At 39.9% G+C, this 21,291-nt stretch overlaps 2 protein-coding genes across 8 annotated transcripts in view; one reads left to right on the top strand and one right to left on the bottom strand.

Annotated features, from left to right (window-relative positions):
- Nucleotides 1–1,506: 1,506 nt before the first annotated feature.
- LOC130911333 (SREBP regulating gene protein) lies at nt 1,507–14,718 on the bottom strand. Its single transcript, XM_057829218.1, has 5 exons — nt 14,146–14,718; nt 13,880–14,036; nt 5,793–5,944; nt 4,461–4,574; nt 1,507–3,109 (listed from the first exon to the last, which is right to left on the bottom strand). Exons 1-5 carry the CDS (start codon nt 14,239–14,241, stop codon nt 3,026–3,028), a joined length of 603 nt encoding a protein of 200 aa, XP_057685201.1. The 5' UTR covers nt 14,242–14,718; the 3' UTR covers nt 1,507–3,025.
- Nucleotides 14,719–15,003: 285 nt separating this feature from the next.
- LOC130911332 (RING finger and transmembrane domain-containing protein 2-like) overlaps nt 15,004–21,291 on the top strand; it is a 96,882-nt gene continuing 90,594 nt past the window's right edge. For 3 of the 7 annotated variants that reach the window (XR_009062012.1, XR_009062013.1, XM_057829214.1), the window contains exons 1-2: nt 15,004–15,511; nt 15,601–15,678. Coding sequence is in view for 5 of the 7 variants with exons in the window: in XM_057829214.1 (XP_057685197.1) it covers nt 15,632–15,678 (47 nt within the window). In the remaining 2 variants the exon portion in view is untranslated. The remainder of the gene's footprint in view (nt 15,512–15,600; nt 15,679–21,291) is intronic. The other 4 variants (XM_057829216.1, XM_057829215.1, XM_057829217.1 and 1 more) reach the window with 2 other exon arrangements.

Genomic DNA, 21,291 nt, shown 5'->3' with positions numbered 1-21,291 from the left:
TAAAAAATAAGGTCCTAATGGTACTTTTTTCAAATTTGAAAAATCAAAATTAATATGTGTAATAAGCGCTCTAATATCTATAACCCTAGCTAAATCCATTTTTTTTTTTGTCATGGAGCCTGCAGATGCATGTGTTGACTTGCATCCATCATTTTATTTATTTATTGTATTTATTTCAAAATTCTAAATTAGTCTCAAAATAATGAAATTCTGAGTGTATTAAATGTGATACACAAGGCTAGAAGGGGTTTTAATATGTCCGTTTTACCCTGGAGACCCCAATTTACAGACACTGCACAACAGTTTTGTTTCAACCCAGCCATAAAAAGCAGGTAAGTAATTACGTATATTTATTATTCAAAATGTCTATAATTTTTAGCTTAGAATCAATCATTGATGTCTAATATTTAGTTAAAAAAAAAAAAAAAAAACGACTTTAAAAAATTATTCACCCGCATATTTTAAACTTTTAAACAAATTACATCGCAATGAAAAAAATAGTGTCTGTAAATAAGTCACAGATTTCATAACTATCACTTAATTGTATATATATATGCATATGTGATACATCATTGGAAAGCTTAAAATTTCTATTTCCTGGGGGAGGAAAATTTTTGAACAAACCATTCCTCTCAGTAAAAGTGAAGGCAAAAGCAAAGACAATGACAAGCGAAATAGGACAAAGAAAAATTTTCCCCGTTTTTTCCCTTTGTTTTTTACTGACAAAATGTAAAAGTCAATTCGTTTGCTTTTCAATGAAAAAATGTCAGTGACAAAAATGGTCAATTTCACATTTGTCATTTTCGATGACAAAATGTAAAAGTCAGTATAAAGATATTCTTATCAAATTTTCATTTTTTTATTGCTCTTTATATTTTTTCACAAATACAAATGTAGTACAACTGTATAATGACAATAAAGGGATATTCTATTCTATCATTGTGCTGCTGATGATTGTAAACTGTAATCACTGTTTGATTTTGCCTCGGCTACCGGTGCTCGCTAATAGGGTAGCTGTCACTGACGGCTTAGCTCACTGACAGCCTGTCAGTGAGTTAAGCTGCGCTAGGCATTATGGGAAATGTAGTTTTAAACTGCTGCATTTGGAAACATGCTGGTTGAATCGTTTGTCAGTTTATTTCAGTTATTGTTTGCGTGCAATCTAGAACACTGAATGAGAATAACAATTGAGTGTGAATAACCACTTGTCAACGACAACTGTTGTGATATTAATTTATCAAAATGTTTACACATAGCCTACGGTGTGTGTGTGTGTATTGACTGGGCTACATTTCCATTATATTATCATTATTTATCATTTTTGTCTTGACAGTACAGTATTGTATTTGGTTGACATGACCCAAGAATAAAACAAACAAAACCACATGTCACAAAAACATTTCATGAAGCCATGCCCAAAAAGAAACAAGAATTCTGCCATTTTGGTGTGGTCAATTTTCAACAAAGTTGAATTCCCAGACTTTTCAATGCTTTGAGCCATGAATGTTTTCATCAGCCACTTTTATTCAAGTCATTTCATTAACATGCATTGATACACTTAACGCTGGGAAACAACTCGTAGGATCCCTTATGAAAGGAAAAGTTATTTACCAATGTATTACTTGCAATGCATTGTATGATATTGTAATACATTTTAAATATGTCACGATAAAGGGTGCCGATTGCAAAATATGCACGATTGCCCCTTTCCATGTTTTGCAATCGATTCGAACATATAAGCCAAAACTCATACATGGGAATATATTTATGTGTTGCGCGATATTTTCCGATATCCTCCGGTTACGATGCCCTCGACCGAGGAAGCCTGTGCCTCATCTGCCATTTAGCCCCTCCTCCCATTCTTCTTCATCCACCTCATAGCAGTAATGCCAAGTACAGCACCTTTTTTTTATTTGAATGTATTGTAGCATTTACAAGGACAACACTAGCTTTGTTCATTTTCAATACTTTATTTGCAAGAGACAGCAGGGAACACGACTACTGTTAAGCCGTAGCCTACAAAAACGAACAGTCTTCCACCCCTCTCTCCCTCCCTCACTCACACTCCAGTCAAGCGCTGCGTTTAGTGACAGCATTTAAAACACAATAGCCACACATCAACATTGCAACCTGAAGAATGCATGCGACCCAATTCGTAACAGTATTTTACTTTTTTTATACGTAATATTTTGACGTAATTGTGACTTTAACGGGAAATTCGGGTCACCTCGCCAATGTCGGAATGTATGTCGTTTGTAACTGGAGGACTCCCTGTATACTGAAATATATTTTGCTTCATAAGTGATGGCCCTCAAGAGGAGGTAGACCTTCATCAAGGAGGGACCGATATAAAAATATTGCATCACCTTAGTGGTGGATTTGCTTATATTTATCTGGTGGGGCATTTTTGTTTGTGAGTTCGCATTAAAAGTGAAAATTAATAAATTGTTAATGAATGAGTGATAACAACATTAATGTCTTGAGAATGAAGTCTTATCTTTGGCCAAATCTTTTGATGGTACTGCGGATCATCACAATGGCCTATCATTTTTGTCACAATGTTAATTTCTTCATTTTCTTCAACAAAAAATGCCTCTCAATTGTACGTTTTCCATCCTCCTATCCCGAACAGATTTAAAAAAACATAGCTCACAAAAAAAAGAGCAATTGATCTCTTAATCCTTCAATGTTTTTCCCCCTCAATTGCACAACTGTGCTTTACCCCAAAAATGTCTTATTATGGTGTAAATAGTATTGCCTTCATTTTGTCCTATCAATATTAATTGATACCCATTTCTGGGTATTAACAAAAATGAATCAGAAATCTGCCTGCCACATTTTTGGAGGAAGTACCAGAATTATGATATCTGCGTGATCCTGGACAAACGGTAGCTGCCGCAGATCATCACGGATGACTGGATGGAATCAGCGTGGATGCACTTATGAGGTGTAAATCACAAATTGGCAGTTCATCTGCTTTCATGGTAAAAAGGAAGCCGTCGTGGTTCCACTGGGTGGCAACAGTTCAGATGGGAAAGAGTTCCGGCGGACTCTCTCCGTAGCAGTACTTGGCTTGAGGGTTTCGGTAGGTGTTCTCGTGCTGAACGCTCTGCAATGACACAGTTTTCTCTGTTAACCTTGCTCATTGTTAAATAGTTCTTGTTTTTGCTACTTTTAAGTTCTTAATGACTACTACTTTTCATGAGAATAAAATATTCATCTTTCAACTCAAAATTTCAATGTATTATACTATTCATTTTTTTTAACAATACACTTGCACTTTTATGTCCAGCAATTTTTTTTTTTATATTGTCAATGCGTTTATCTCGACAGACACAAGCAGTGAGGAACAAAATAGCTTAGAACAAACTTGAAACGGCAATTTATGGAGAAATTATGATAGTGCTTCGCTGTGGTAGATCTAAATCTATCAGGTCACTACTGTTTGATTCGGGGACACGTCCTGTTGATATCAGGTCACTTCCTGTTGATTTAGGGACATTTCGGGAACACGTTCGATTGACATCAGGTCATGTCCGGTTAATTTGGGGACATTTCGAGGACACGTCCTGTTGCATGCTGCCAATGGCAACGACTTACTTGGGTGCCAGTTGAATGTCAATGGGCTGTAACAATAAGTTTCTGGTAAAAAAAAAAAAATCACAACCACACATGGATTTCTGCCATTGAAAATTAATTGAACATTTGGACGTACATGGCGGTCAATGGCATCCCATCAGAAATAAATGGGCAAGTTTTTGGTGAATTTTGGGGGAACTGTGTTTTGGAAATTTTTGTGAACAACCTTTATACCCCTAACTGTCCTGAAATTTTTGAAGTGTAAATTATGCGATTTGGTCAAAAATTGTGGTACTAAATACATTTAGATTCTCCCCCCCCCCATATAACCTGCGTTTACGGGCAAACGGAAAATTTTGGGGGGTCATTTGAAAAATTCCCTGCATCGCGTGAAAATTCCGGTCATCTTCATATTTCAACGGTGATGGTTGGTCAAACGGTTTGGGTTGTGCGGCGCACTGAAGAGACGCCACCAAAAAAAAAAAAAAAAAATACTTTTAATAGCCATTCTGCAAGGTCTTTCACCATATTTTAAGAATACTTGCTTGTCCTGGCTGTCGGCCAAATAAGCAAAAATATTGCCATATTTCGCTTCTCTGCTGTGCATTGCTACCCAACCATTTACACAAATAATATTTTTCTTGGATTTTCCTAAAAAGATGATAAAATCTGTTGGAGAATAAGACAAATATTTTTAAACAAGCCTCCTAATGATATAAATAAAATGTATTATTATAAGTGCATCTTTAAATGAACTGTTTTAATTTGGCATACTTATTGAATATATGTATGACAAAATCAGACATTCATTTGCATTTTGAAAATGTTTGTTTTGTTTAAAAAAGGAAGGTTGTGGACCCAAACAACAAAGAGGCTTTTACTTGGGAGGAGGTGCGACACTTGGCCAAGCACAGCTCAAAGACATCCTCCACAGCAGTGAACAGGTTCTGGAAGCCTTCGGCAGCACGGTTCAGAAAGCGTTCCAGGAGAGCTTGCTAAAATGAGAGGATAAAAATCCAAACGCGTCTTTTAACATACAATTTTTTTAAGTCCCAAAAATATAGACCTGCATACAAAACATGGAAAGTCATTTAGTCGTCCAAGATTACGACTTTGTCAAAATAATGACTTCATTCTCATATGAGTGTGACCCACCCACTATAAAAAAACAATTTCATTTTTCCCAGTTTCTTTACATGATTAAATACTGATAGCCATATATTTCCAGACTGCTGATGTTGATTTCACACAAGGGTCATCATGGTTTTATGTTCAAGCATATTGATGGTGCAAACATAGGCTCGGCTTGCTGGAGGAGGGATCTAAGACCAGTGTTGTTAAGCTTGCGTTAAAAAAGTAATTAGTTGCAGTTACAAATTACTTGTCCCAAAAAGTGAGTTAGTAACTCAGTTACCTAATTGCAAGAGTAATTAGTTACTCAGAAAAGGTTAGTTACTTTTCACGTTCTACACATTTATGTTAACTGATTGACTGAATTGAACTGGTTTTTCCTTTTTTTTTTTTTTTTTTTTTAAATTTCACCGACATAAGAGTGTAACATTATACAACTTTAACTTTCAAATGCTGTGAGGGAAAAAAAAGACAGACGTTTTCTGTAATAATATACCAAAATACCAGCAACAGTGTGTGAAAAGCTTGTGAAGAGTTACAGAAAATGTTGGCCTCCGCTATTGCCAACAAAGGCTACATAACAAAGTATTGAGATGAACTTTTGGTACTGACCAAATACTTATTTTCCACCATGATTTGCAAATAAATTCTTTTAAAAAATCAAACAATGTGATTTTCTGTTTTTTTTTTCCACATTCTGTCTCTCATGGTTGAGGATTACCCATGTTGACAATTGCAGGCCTCTGTAATATTTTCAAGTGGGAGAACTTGCTCAATTAGTGGTTGACTAAATACTTATTTGCCCCACTTTAAGTGTTAACATAGTCGAAGAGTGCATCCTTTTTCTTGAAAAACACATCTTTATTGAAAGATTGTAATTTTTAATGTGAACAAGAATAAAAAAAATTCCGAAAAAAAATAAGTTGTATTCCTGTAACATTACTATTTTGGAGAATAAACCCTGATGACAACTTCTTCAAACGTGACTTTATTCCGCTGAATTGTAATTTTTATAGACCGTAATTTCACATTCAAATCGAGTAGAATATGTCTCCAAACAGAAATGTGTGTGAAGAGGTTACCTTATCTGGCCGGAGGCAACAGGACACGCAGTACTCATAAACGCTGCAGCAGCCACTGGCCAGGCAGCTTTTGCAGACGTGCTGCCTCGTTCGCGGAGCGTTGACGTTGCAGCAGCTGTTCACCAGCAAGTCTTTGCGCTCGCACACATAACCTTCATGAGGAGACACGCATTTTAGCATTTTCACATTCAATTTAAATAGATTTAAGTTTGATTTGGGTTGCCATGACAACAACAGTTGTTGTTCACCCAGCTGTTAGGTGAGCATTTAGCAACATCTTTTTCCTGCAACAATTTTATCATCCTAAAATCAGATTTTCTTTCTTTAAAAAAGAAAAATAATTTGTAATTTACAATAAACTTTTCCAGCCTCTTATTGCTATTTGTCCCAATACTCCAATGACATTTAAAGGTACAGTGGTACCTTGACAGTTTTCGAGATTCAATTAAGATGCCGATTTCCTGCGCCATCGTATCGAAAAGCGTTAGAGGGTATTTTAACTGAAGAATGGCTTAAAAGTCCTTTGGAAACAATTCACAAGTTGTATGTATAAACACCTCGGAGAATTGAGGCTTTATTGCGGCAAAAGGCGGATCTACACTATATTAAATAAGTTACACACACATCAACATACGATCCTTTCGACATCCAATGCAAAATTTGACACATCATTTGTCTCGACATATGACTAGCGGTGTGCAAATAAATCGATGATTAGATTCATCAAGATTCGACACGTGACGATTCGATTAAGATTCACAAATGTTCAAAAACGATGATTTTCCCTAATAACTTAATGACAGCTGCTGCTAGCAGAACAAAATTCAAGACACGTCTGCCCCCCGGACACCTTAAGGGACGCAAAAGGTTAGAATGGCTGCAGCTGAAGTTACTGAGCGAGATTTACTCCTGTTCAAAAGACTCGAAAATAAATTTAATGTATGAGACAGGCAGGGACCCGGCGGTCACGCTTTGGATCCTCTTCTGTACGCAAGTTAATTTTTAGAGCGAAAGGGGAAGAGAAAATGTGTTGCTCTTTGCCTTTCAGTTGTCCAGCTGTAGGTTCAAGTCATGTTAATTGGAAAATGTCCCTAGTATGTAGCTAAGACCTGTGTGCGTCTATAAGAGGTGAGTACATGAACCCTATTGTACTGTTTAGCCTTAATTGTTGTGGTTTTAGAGATGTTACAAGTTAGTGACGAGTTTTATGCTAGTTAGCAAATTCGCTAAATTTCCATGTCCATTTGTGCGTCGTTTGGTGGTGTACAGAAGTTACTCCAGAAGCAGAACATGTAAAACCATGCGGTAACACTACAAACATGCAAAATAGTACCGAAATCTGTGAAAACAAAGTATATTGGTTACAATAAGTCTGATTTCTAAAGACACTTTGTTTGTTTCCAGAAAATGTGGAATTCATTCCACCAGTTCAAATTTTATTGTATTGATGAGAGAAATGCGTACTGCCTTTTAAACAGCTAATGCTTTTGCCCCTTCTGGTAAAAAAAACAAAAACAAAAACAAAGGTTATCATTAGGATATTTTAAAGTCCATCTGTGTTACGTACTGAATTAACAATATTTGCAGCATTATCTATAGTCTATAGACCGTACTCACATGACGTCACAACCACGCCCCCGCGCCATATTGTCCGTCAACTCGTCGTGTTGATGCATTACCGCTACGTAAATTCCTCCTATTATGGCGTGTTTTTCTGCTCGTTAACATTAATAATCAAAATGGCGAAGGCGTGTGTGGCGGTCGGTTGCAATAACAGAAGATCGACGGAGAGACTTGAAGTTCTACCGTATTCCGAGAGACCCGGAGAGGAGAGCGAGATGGACTGCTGCAACTCGACGAGAAAACTGGGCTGCAAACGATTACCACAGATTATGTAGTAGTCATTTTATATCTGGTAAGATGCATTTAATATATATTTTGAGGGTTTTGGCCTGACAACCACAATTAAGATCATTGCTAGGATAATCGCCGACAACATACCGCTTCAAATTCAAGATGCTTATTTCTTCCACCATCTTTATTTTTTGAATAATATTTAGCTGGTAACAAGTGAAAGAAGCTGGCCTTGTCTACGGATCATTGGTAAAACAGGGGTGTCCAAACTTTTTGCAAAGGGGGCCAGATTTGGTGTGGTAAAAATGTGGGCGGCTACCTGGGCTGTTTTACGTAGAACAATACATTTAAAGAAATTTTAGCAAGCCCTTCTGTGTGTCACATTTGCTTTATTATTATTATTTTTAATTCATAATTTCAACAATCTTGCCTTTGTGGCGTTCTCTTTCGACCCTCGGGCTCTTGCGAAATACTGCTGCTGTGAAATTAAATTAGCTTCAAGTTGCTTTAATTTCTCGTTGCGTATCTTCCGCGACTGTCTCTTTGCAAATGAGGCAGACACTGTTGTGTATTTTATTGAAGAAATAGTCCAATATGCATCTATCCTTGACGCGTCGCAGTCAACTTTTTTTTTTTTTTTTTTTTAATTGATTGTCGCCATTTTAGAAAATTGGAAGTAAAGGGTCACACGGGGTAATGTTGCTTAGAGTGCTGCTCTTAAAGTTTTCAAAGTTTCTTGAGAATAGGCTGAGTTTCTGTGGACAAGATAGTTGTAGATATCAGGGTAGCAGATGTCAGGCAGAGACGGCGAAGACAGCGGGTCAAAAAAACATCGATTTAGGCATCAAATATGGATCTGGCGAATGGATAAACTGAAGCTTTTCCACATAACGCCTTTTATGCAACGCATCCAATGAATTTACAGCGTCAGATAACACCGGGGCTTCCATGAATTGCTCTATAAATTGCACGACTAATTGAAACCATTGAGAATAGGGCTAAACAATGACGGACAATATGGTGGCCGGATACAGCGACACGTCATTTTGTGACATTGGTGAGTAGGGTCTATAGGTATGGATTGATTTATTCTGCTTAACTTCCATTCAGTCATGGCGGTTTTGAATTCATCAATGTAGTATACAGTGGGGAGAACAAGTATTTGATATGGGAAAACCCATTGGCAGTGTATCAAATACTTGTTCTCCCCACTGTATGGACCACGCGTCCCATGATCACTCAGGGCTCACGCAGCCAATAGCATGGGATTTAACGTAGCACATCTAGGTTGCTATTTGATGATATCAGTGTGTGCGCGCGACTGTTTTGAGGCATTAAAAAAAGTTAACAAACGCCACAGAAGTCACATCTGCTCATCACTGCACAACACCAACATTTGACAATCGACTTTCATAAACAGGACGAGTTTGAAGTACAGCGTTCTTAATTTGTCACTCATAGTTCATCATGTAACTGCGAGTTAGCTCTCTGTCACCCACGGTCTTAACCTGTCTGTTGTCAAAGCAGGGTTATTCGTCGCAGCCAAGTCGACAATAATATATTGGCGGACTTTGTTGTACGTATCCGGAAAGACAATCTTTGTTGAACATGTACGAGTGAGGATACCATATAAGCGCACCCAAAATGCTGCCAAACAACGGATCTGTACGATATTGAAGCCGGCAAGCTGCCTCCTTAAAGGGTATGACAACACCTGGGGAATGCTAATATTCCATCATTTATCCATAAACGCATGCCTTTTGGATTCATATCATGCCACTTCGTGTAATTACACACATCGCAACACCAAGAAAATGATAGAAATTTGGATCGATTGGCACGCTAAAACGACCCGCCCCCGAGATCCCGGAAATCTAGCATATTGTGTGCGTGACGTCACTACAAGGAAACAACCGGCTCAGTGCTTAGTACTGAATGGCGGCGATGATGGCGGACAAATTTGTTTCTAGTTGCAGCGACGAATCCGACGTAACGAACATTCCTCTAGTGGTGACGAGGAGAGTGATGAACCTTTCTTTGGTGTTTTGGGTTATCAATTTGAGCCCAAACGAAAGCCAATGCAGCCTAATAAAAGGATCATTGAGGGGAGCAACTACACTGATTAAACACCAGCAACAACAGATCATGTGGGAAACACCGAATGGTTTGTTTTGCATTTCTTTTTGTGAAGCTGATACACCGTGAACGCATCGGTTTTTGCTCTGCCAACCGACACAAATATGAATGGGATTAGAGGATTTGTTCTATATATTTTACGAGCGATAATTTATACATACAGTGCCTTGCAAAAGTATTCGGCCCCCTTGAATCTTGCAACCTTTCGCCACATTTCAGGCTTCAAACATAAAGATATGAAATTTAATTTTTTTGTCAAGAATCAACAACAAGTGGGACACAATTGTGAAGTGGAACAACATTTATTGGATAATTTAAACTTTTTTAACAAATAAAAAACTGAAAAGTGGGGCGTGCAATATTATTCGGCCCCTTTACTTTCAGTGCAGCCAACTCACTCCAGAAGTTCAGTGAGGATCTCTGAATGAGCCAATGTTGTCCTAAATGACCGATGATGATAAATAGAATCCACTTGTGTGTAATCAAGTCTCCGTATAAATGCACCTGCTCTGTGATAGTCTCAGGGTTCTGTTTAAAGTGCAGTGAGCATTATGAAAACCAAGGAACACACCAGGCAGGTCCGAGATACTGTTGTGGATAAGTTTAAAGCCGGATTTGGATACAAAAGATTTCCCAAGCTTTAAACATCTCAAGGAGCACTGTGCAAGCCATCATATTGAAATGGAAGGAGCATCAGACCACTGCAAATCTACCAAGACCCGGCCGTCCTTCCAAACTTTCTTCTCAAACAAGGAGAAAACTGATCAGAGATGCAGCCGAGAGGCCCATGATCACTCTGGATGAACTGCAGAGATCTACAGCTGAGGTGGGAGAGTCTGTCCATAGGACAACAATCAGTCGTACACTGCACAAATCTGGCCTTTATGGAAGAGTGGCAAGAAGAAAGCCATTTCTCAAAGATATCCATAAAAAGTCTCGTTTAAAGTTTGCCACAAGCCACCTGGGAGACACACCAAACATGTGGAAGAAGGTGCTCTGGTCAGATGAAACCAAAGTTGAACTTTTTGGCCACAATGCAAAACGATATGTTTGGCGTAAAAGCAACACAGCTCATCACCCTGAACACACCAACCCCACTGTCAAACATGGTGGTGGCAGCATCATGGTTTGGGCCTGCTTTTCTTCAGCAGGGACAGGGAAGATGGTTAAAATTGACGGGAAGATGGATGCAGCCAAATACAGGAACATTCTGGAAGAAAACCTGTTGGTATCTGCACAAGACCTGAGACTGGGACGGAGATTTATCTGTCCAACAGGACAATGATCCAAAACATAAAGCCAAATCTACAATGGAATGATTCAAAAATAAACGTGTCCAGGTGTTAGAATGGCCAAGTCAAAGTCCAGACCTGAATCCAATCGAGAATCTGTGGAAAGAGCTGAAGACTGCTGTTCACAAACACTCTCCATCCAACCTCACTGAGCTCGAGCTGTTTTGCAAGGAAGAATGGGCAAGAATGTCAGTCTCTCGATGTGCAAAACTGATAGAAACATACCCCAAGCGACTTGCAGCTGTAATTGGAGCAAAAGGTGGCGCTACAAAGTATTAACGCAAGGGGGCCGAATAATATTGCACGCCCCACTTTTCAGTTTTTTATTTGGTAAAAAAGTTTAAATTATCCAATAAATGTTGTTCCACTTCACGATTGTGTCCCACTTGTTGTTGATTCTTGACAAAAAAATTAAATTTCATATCTTTATGTTTGAAGCCTGAAATGTGGCGAAAGATTGCAAGATTCAAGGGGGGCGAATACTTTTGCAAGGCACTGTATGTCCAGTCCTATATCCAATGCGTGATATGTTTTTTATTATAAAAGAGTACTCAATCTGGCCATTTCCCTCCTTTGCTTTGCCTGAGGTGGTGTAGTGGTCTCATCAGAGCCAGTCATCGTCCTCTTTCTTGACATCTCGGGACATTTAGGTGGCTGCGCGTGTAGGTGGGCACCGCATCTGCTTTCAGCAGCAATTTCTTAGCAAAACCTGATTTCAGTTGTCCGTTGTTCGTATAGCTTTCAGGTGTAAAATGCGCACCACACAAAACCGTGCCGGAGGCTGGCTCTGCAAAATTAGCCATCTTAGCACTGACGAACTTTACTCATTGTCTGCATAGTCCAGCTCTTTTTCTCGCGTTCGGGAACTCATGGGTACTACATTGCGACAAATGGCTATTTGTACACCACATAGCATGACAGGTTTGAACCATTTTAGCGATTTTTTTGATAAAACACAGACGCAACTCTCTCGTCGATAAACAACGATGGCACCTGCCTTGACCTTTTGTTTCCTTGTTATGACGTCTCCGCCCCATTCGGCTGTTTCTGGAATACTTTCGGAAATGTTCATAATTTTCGATCGATTTTCGATAATTGCTCATGAATGTGATTTATTTTTTTGTTAACTTTATTAATATTTGTTATCTTGCCACATAACGGTTCTATTGATAACTCACAGCCCCTTCGTGTTTTAATACCCTTTAAGTTTCTGTCTTTCCTCAGGAGCAATGATCCCCGTGCGCCACAGCTCCCACCTTTATGCAGTTTGGGGGAGGAGTGGATGAGGGGGGCTGCTAGCGGCAGAGTTTGTTTTTTCAAGGCAAAGCTGCTCCGGACATTTTAGCAAGAGAGTCGACAATAATAAATTCGGAAAATACATTTTGGGAGCTTTTCATTTGGATCGAATGTTTTTGCAAACTGAATTGAAAAGGGTGTATCGAACGGTTCAGTATTGTTGCATCCTTAAAGAATACCATGATCATCGTTTAACGATCGAATCTTAGCACCCTGAATCGTAATCGAATCGAATTGCGATGTGCATTAGATGGCACACCCCTCTACTTATGACAAGCTCGAAATACTACAATTTATGACAGTGTCGCAATCTCATTATTTTCCCACAAGTCAGATGCACATAACAAGAATATTTAGGTTATTATGTCGTTACAAATTGTAAACATGCTGACGATTGTAATTTTTTCCAAACACAGGAATTTTAACACCATAGGACAGGGGTTTCAAACCATTTACACAAAGGGCCAAGATGGTCCAGGATTTCGTTCCAACCAATAGAGTGCAAACAGTTTATCCAATTAATTTTATGCTGAAAAACAAGCAGCACTTGACTGCAATCAACTGATGACAGTTGAAGCTACGAGGTGAGATTGGTGAAAAGGTGACCCCTTCATTGGTTGAAACGAAAATCTGCACCCACTTGAACTTATATAGAATTAGTTTGACACCAGTGCCATAAGGGAGTGATCCCCACCCATTGGGCCGGGGACTGGTACCGGTCCGTGGCACATTTGCTGCCGTGCTGCAGAGAAATAATAAATCATTTGTTATTGACCTCTATCTGGCCTGTGCCTCTTGACAAATGAATATGCCTGTCTACTCATCTGAACAATCCGAGTAAAGATTTGTCTACGTCGCTATCTAGTGAATGACCGCCATTACTGGGGTGTTTGTACACCTATAGCCGCCCAGCATCAGTCAATGTAAACAGTACCGTTAACGGCTGTTAGCTGTGTGCTGCAGGCAGCTACGTCTTTGGAGAGCTTTTTCACAGGGAAAAGGCCACCTGCTGAGCCTACAAAGGAGCCTACAAAAAGAGTCCATTTTGCATAATATGTGGCTAAAAGCTGGCAAACGAGGCAACAAGAGAATACTCTGAGAGCATCATACCTCGTGGCGAACCGTAGTGCTAAAGCCAAGAAAACTTTCACGATTGGAGAAGAATTCATGATGCCAGCGACCAAGTATATTTGCGGTCAAGTTTTAGGAGCGGCCGCTGTTAAAAAAGGTGTTCAGCCTTTAGTGAGTTACATTTCCCTGCACCTAATATTGTTTTTTAGCTCCGTTGTGTTACTTTATTTTTTCTGTAGTTTTCTGCCACACAATGCCGGTCCATGAAAAAAAGCCCACATTACACCGGTCCATGGTGCAAAAAGGTCGGGGACCACTGCTATAAGGTATTCCCTGAGCAGTGGACAGGAAGTAGGGAACTGGGAGTACCCAGTGGACCGGAAGGCAGCTATGATCCAGACAACTCCCTTTTTGCACTAAAGAGAACCCGTCACTCACCCAGCTCGTCCGTGAGCAGCGTCTTGCCCTGGATGGAGTTCCGACATCTGCCCATCTGCCGGCTGCTGTTGCCCAGGTTGAAGCGCACCTTCCACGGGATGCGATGCTCGGAGTCCCTCACCTCCAGGAGGGCGCGGTCCCCTATAGTGCGCTCTTCCTGCATACAGAGTGGACAAATTGCACTTTCTTGAGGTAGGTTGTGCCCATATGCAAACTCCTATCTTAGATTATTTATTTGTACACTTGGCTGTAAATTTGAAGCTCACATGTTTCAGCGTGCTGGTGAGGAAGTAGATGAGCGACAGTCCAAAGACGACACCCAGCACCCAGCGCTTCCTCAGGAGCCGCCGGAGCACCATCATGGCATGATTTTCTCAAAGAAACATTCAATTTACTCCTGTCGTGGAATTGCGTACGCTTCGATGAGTACGCGCGTGTGCTCCTAGTTAGCTCCCGAAATGACACACATAACGGCGAAAGTTTTACAATGAAACCGCGAGCTGCCTAATCTACAATGAACCCATTATACGTGATTAAGTACCATAAACAATGCGACAACGGCGATACTCAACATTTACTCGTTGCTGCTGTTAGCCTGATAGCTTATTTGCGTGAGAAGCGCTAACAAAAATTGGCTAGGTCATTAGGACCCATACCATTCCTGGAAAATAACACTTCTGGGAAACAAATTGCAAAAAGATTAAACCCAGGTAAGAGCGAATACTTGGCTATATTTGACGAAATATGAAGCTGTCGTGTACTGTACGTATATCCACTGGCGGAATCAAAACAACATCTTTATTGACTACTCTACCCGGAAGCGACGTTCACTTGAACGTGAAATGCAATTGGTCGATAGGCAACAACGCCATGACGAAAGAAAAATCGCTTTTTAGTGGGAACGCCAGATTTATTTGGGGAAAAAAACCTCCCGAAATATTTTTAATTTAAGCATTCTTTTTTCTTTTCTTTTTTTCAGTTTTGGTAACAGAAGAAGCTGCGTGTTTTAGTCTTTTGAATGTAGATTTTGTAGATCTTGTACATGACTAGTATGTATGTGTATACGTGTACGTGTGTGCGCGTGCACTATTTATGTGTAAAGAGAAAATGCTACTTTGTTTTAAACTGAGTTTCATATTCTGTGGGTTTCATAACATAAAAATTCTTAAGAACAATACATATGCGAAATGCGTTATGAGCCGGCTGTTAACGCTGAATCATAGCCACGGTGATATATATTTTTTTGTTATAAACCAAACCGTTAGAAAATTCGTTGAGACATTGTCGAGTTTTAGTGGAGGAAATCACTCAATTTACATTCACTGCTTTGAAGCCCGCAGTAGCGTGCTCTGCTTTATGATGGCTGCTGGTTTTCAACGCCGCCATCTCAGATTTTCTGCATCTAGTAATAAATATGTGATGTCTATTGACAGTGTTTATTCACGCAACTAAACCCGGAAGCGGTGCAAACGTAATGCTATTGGTCGGTAAGTGATGAACATGACGTTGAACGGAGGTTATTACCTAAAAATAACGGCAGCGGCCTAGCATTTTTGCCACTCTCTTAGCAATCAAGCCCGGTGCTAAATAACAATGAAATTCAGCTAAGTGCCATTCATGGACCACGCTAAGGTAAACATTTATATTAATATTCGTTAAATGTAATGTTGCTAGATGTTCAAAAGATATGTTAACGTGAACATGTTTGCTTGTATCCTCAGGTCAGTTTCATGTGTTAAGGAGCGCCGTGCCATGCAGAGGAGACACAGTAGCAACACGGATGGCATGCCCTCAGAAAGGTCAGCAAAGGCACCAAAGAGGCGCGCTTACTGCACTGTACTGTTTCGTTCTAGTGTTGGGTGTTGTAGTAGTTGTAAATTCTCAGAGGTTACCTAACAGGCTTTGTTATTCCTAATTTAACGGGGGGGGCACTGGCTTAAATACTGATTTAAAAAATGCCTCTTCTGTATTGGCGAATAATTGAATGCTTGAACAAAATAATAGCTGTCTTTTCAATTTGTACCGTTCAAATAAATAATCTGAAACAATCGTCTAAATCAGGGGTCAGGAACCTATGGCTCGCGAGCCATATCTGGCTCTTTTGACGGCCGCATCTGGCTCGCCGACTTATCTAATTATGGAGAAAAAAAAAAAAAAAAAGCTTTGTTATACTCCTTTTCGCATTGTACAAAACGGCGACGATCCCGAGTGACTAGAAAGCCGGTTCGCAGTTATTTTAGTGGGAAAGTGGCAAACATACATGTCATTGCGTCTATCTATCTATCAGGCATGAAAATCTCTCACGTTTCGGCGAAATTCGCCGTTTTGAAGTAAAAAAGGATGACCTATGTGAATCGTGTAGATCCGAGAATTTTTTTTGGGGGGGGGGGGGGGGGTCGGGTGTAGGCATGTGCCGGTTACCTTCACGGTTTATCATGCTATGTAAACGTCGCGGTTACAAAACCACTAAAATTTTCCGTCATTCGTTATTTTTCATGTGTCAAAAATGCAGCCAGAAGTGGCTTGGCGCGGAAGCGCTTACCCCTTCCCCTGTTTGATGCTGCGTGTGTCAGTGACGCTATTCCAGCAAACCCAAAAACAAACCCTCCAAACACAAGCCGTACTTTTCTTCCATTTATTGAGCTCTCAAATCGTGGTAACTGAAATATACCAAATGAATACATTTAAAACGTTGTACAATCGTATTTTTCCACGTGTGAGTAGATTCAACAGTTTAGCTTCATGAAAACGTTCGCCAAAAACAAAACACACATTTTCCTTTCAAATTCAATACACAAAGCTACTAAAAACTTACAAAGACGAATGATAGGCAAGGTTTAACTAGGAGAGCAACTTCACTGAGGTTAAAATCACAGCCGCTGAGAGAGAAACAAGTTTGAATGCGGGGGGGGGGGGCGTCAAAGATCGCTAATTGCGACAGATGATCTTGTCCTAAGCACAAATTCACAGTCGCTGGACGAGGGGAGGTCTCACTCCCAATTTTTTCAGATGAATGCATTTGCCAGCATATTGAATTTGGTGAGTAATGGTTTCAATCGTTTTCATATTTTGCGGTATGACAAAGTTACTGCCGTTCGTTGCAGCTTGCGTTAAACACTGCCAGAGCTAGCCAAGTCTCCGGTGAAAAAATAGCTCCCGTTAAGTTAGCGTCAAGCTTGTGTATTTAAGGGGGAACTCCGGATTTTTTGACATCAGGCTTAATCATCGAGTTGGGGGGGGGGTTAATTAGTCAGTGGAGTAGATTTCAAAATATTACGTAGCGTTTGTTAGTCTTTTATTATTTTTCAGGGCTCCAGAGTGGCTATGCTAATGCAAGTCAATGTGCCCAATTAGCATGCTAATAAAAAGTGATATTCACAGATCTAACACAGTCAAATAAATTGAAAACGCAGCTCAATGTACAAAAATCCCCTGCAGCCCAAAAAAAATGTCGCACCAAACTGCCGTAATTTATTCAATTCTGCGGACTATTGTTTCATATGCGTAATGACACTCCACTAGAGAGCAGTGCTACGGCCACTTGTCTTCACGTCAGTCTGCACGAAAGGACATCAGCATGGTTGAAATGTGCGTTTTAGAACTTGTGGAAACATACAGAAGAAATGGACAAAAGAAAGTGTCCACCGCTTCCCTGTGAAGAACGAGGAACTATATAAACTTTGGTTACTCTCTGCTGGATATGACATTCACACACCGGTGGAAAAAGGACTAAAATGGCGAATTTGCAGCAAGCATTTCGCAACAACCGACATCAGGAAAACATTTTGTGGCTATTCTCTCCTGAAATCAAATGCTGTGCCTTCGACTGCCCAAACAGCTTCAAGATCTTCTGATAAACAGGTAAAAAAAAAAAAAAAAAATTCATGTATGGAAATATATCGCATATACACTTCTACTAGGTGTTGGTGTACATGCACGCCAAAAGCGAGCTACTTGTAACAAACATCGGGCATATTTATGGTTCGTGTTTTTAAGTAGGAAACAACGATTAACTTTCATATAACCATCCCAAATGCAGTAAATTATTCCAATTTGGGTTGGGTTCGGTTTACAAATGGTTCGTAATTGGTTTATGTTGTGCCGTTCGTAACTTCGTAGGGTGATCTTTTGCCCTGTCATGTCCTCGCGCGTCCCGAGAGGTTTTCTAAATTCATGTCGATGCTGCTGCTTTTTCTGTCTGCGTTCTACTTTCTCTTTATTAGGCTCGAGGGTTTACGTCACAGCAGCACGGGATCATGCGAGATTTGCGACAACGCAACCATTGCGGAAGCATCACGGGACATTTAAACCAACCAAAGATGGAAAAAAGTAAGGAATACTTGCCAGTTCGATGCAGAGACAAACTTGTTACCACGGCGAAGGACAGATATGTGAGCAATTTTAAGGATGTGAACAATGTTGACCCTCACGAGCAAGCCGAACACAAATGGAATAAAGATGTCGACAAGCTTCCACCACTACGCGAAATGGACATCATGCTGTATTTAGTGTTTGGTATATGTTACTATACTCATCAGCAATTCCGAAACTACAAATCGCTACAAAGCTACGAACAGTTTTGCTGCGGATGGGTGCAGGATCTTCACTTTATGACCATAGCAAACGGCAACACCATCTTTCTAGCAAAGGTAGGCAATGTGTGTTTACATTAGTCTGTGACCACGGATGTACAAAACTTTTGCTGCATAAAATGTAGCCTGTGTACAAATTCTTTGCCACTCTCTCACGTCAAAATATTACAGCTTTTTCATTTAGCAACGACATGAATTATGTCTTATGAAGACAATGCACATGTATGCATGCTAGTTGTTTAGCTGTAGCAATAGCTAACAACAGGCTGTAAAGTTACTGAAATTTGCGTAAACAAACGAAATTAACTTACCGGAGTGGAAGTGCATAGAGCAAACTCAGTGTGTAACTGGAGAATCAAACGTTATGCCCTTCCTTCTGATCGAGGCCACCCATGCCATTCTTCGACGTTTGGTAAGTTCAGATATGAGCTTTCCCTCGCCTTTTCTCCATGTAGGGATCCGGAAGAAACTCAATGGTGTTCCGTCGAGCTGTACATTCTTCTTTTTCTATTCGATCGGTTGTTGCAATTCTTTACCGCACAATAATTTCCAACCATTTTTAAAGAGCGACCTGTGTTGAAATGCCTCAGTTTATCTTCCACAATGGCGATAGCGGCGGAAACCTCGCGAGTGCCACGTCATACGCTCGAGCCTAATAAAACTCGGACATACGCAAATGTGTTGAACATAACTTCAAGTATTATTTCTTGAATTACAAGTGGCCCCCTTGAACACTTGATTTAAAAACTTGAAGTTGCGTAATTTGCGGACTATAATCCGCTATGTTTTCCCCTCATTTTAAATCCTGCTGCTTATAGTCCAGTGTTGCTTATTTGTTGGGTGAATTGAAAATGTGTCCAAGCTAGAGTTCTGTAACCTATATACTTGCGCTCTATCACATGAGGATTTTGGCACATTCTTTTTGTGTAGTGTATAAATATTATAATTTGAGTTACTCGAGGCCGGGTCGAGTTTCCCCTTTTTTTGGAAATCTAAATATTGTCACCCTACCTATAGTAAGTAGTTTTCTTTGTCCCATTCCCATTCAGGCATTTATTTAAAATTTTGTCGTTTGCGTAAAAGCAGAACTGTATTTGTAAATATTAATGTAAATGCCTGAAATGACATGAAAAAAAAACAAAGCGAGCAGCTCTCTCTTTTGTATGATAGGCCTTACTAAGCCAAGCATTTGTTCATACTTTCTTTTGTGATAATGAAATATAGGTAAGATCTGCTGTACCACAGTCCACGCCAGTGAAGGATACCACATCAACATCAGGCCAGCCGAGGACAATTCAACAATCATCACGAGTAAGTGATCATCTAGTAATAATTGCCACACGATATTAGGGTTGGGAACCTCTGGGTGCCTCACGATACGATACGATTTGCGATACAAGACTTATGATAAAGAGGATCTCACAAACAATACAGCAATTATCGATAAATCGGTCAGGAAATGCTTCTAGGATATTCAACAAAAAAATAAATAAACAGAGAAACTGATTGGACCTCTACTAGAGATCCAATTAGTTCGAAGAGGGAGGGATGGCAGTGGATAGTTATTCACTGCCAGCCAACTTTCCACTTCAAATGGATTGGACGTACAGTGGGGAGAACAAGTATTTGATAAACCCATTTGCAGTGTATCAAATACTGTATATGGCTCCCAATGAGCTCGATCTGGGGCATTTCACATCATTTCCAGTTTATTTTCGATAACTTCCTTTTAACAGGTCACTTCCTGTTGATTTATGCTTACTGACCACTCAAAAATGTCCCCAAACAGTTAGGAAGCAACTCCAATGCAACAGGAAGTAACCTGTAAAATGCCCTAAAATGAACAAGAAATGACCTGTAAATGACATGCTCTGGTTTCAGTGCCATTGACTGTGCTCAATGCCCAGTCCACTCAAAATGAATTGCATGTCTAGCGCCGTCAATGGCAGCCATTGAGCAAACATAGACACTCATCTAATAAAAGATTTTCTTTATTTTATATTTCTAAACAGTGACACCTTTTGAACACTGGCCAGGGCAGAGGTGGATCAGTTGATACAAATCACTGTTGTTTCTAACTCTAATCAGAATATTTTTTTGAGCATTGAGGTCCTCATTTGGCATTCACATTCACACTAGCAAGCATCTTAAATATTTGCAAATGCAGGGCTACCTTGGCTTTGTCAGAAAATCAAGCAGACAACATTTTTACATATTCCTGTATGTGAATTGAGGTGCAAAGTTACAACACCACCTCTCATTTACTCTCTACTTACTTACTTCCTCTATTTTACGCTACAAATCCCTATAGCTTTATGTCCTGATAATTATGTTTTAGTGTTTGTTAACTGCTCAGTATGGTTGTCTAATGTGATTGAATTGTGCGCTTTTTGACAAAATTAGGAAGATAGAAAAAAACAGCTCAAAGTCCCAACACAGCTGAAGGTTGATCTCCTCTCCATCTCAGTCAAATGGGTGGACTTCAATCAGGATCATTTCCACCAGCTCTTGGCCACAGAATTTCTCAGGGCACTGACGTACGTAAGTAGGAAACTGCAGCTAAGGGAGTCCTGCATTTGCAAATATTCAAATGCTATTCGCAACTATAAAGAGTGCCCCCCCCCCCCCCCTTCACACTCAGGCAGCGACCCCTCTGCTTGATTGCTTGTTTGAGTGGTCTGTTGTTTGACAAAGCCAAGGTAGTCCTGCATTTGCAAACATTCAGATGTTAATTGTACCTATCCACCTGAGTTTGGTATAGTGGTCATCTAATGACTTTCTGGTCTTTCTTTATAGCCAAAAACACAATCCCCCTGCACT

This window comes from Corythoichthys intestinalis, unplaced genomic scaffold (genome assembly GCF_030265065.1).
Source record: "Corythoichthys intestinalis isolate RoL2023-P3 unplaced genomic scaffold, ASM3026506v1 HiC_scaffold_28, whole genome shotgun sequence".
NCBI lineage: Eukaryota > Metazoa > Chordata > Actinopteri > Syngnathiformes > Syngnathidae > Corythoichthys > Corythoichthys intestinalis.
Note: the sequence above shows the minus strand (reverse complement) of the source record. Positions and strands in the feature narration are given on the sequence as shown.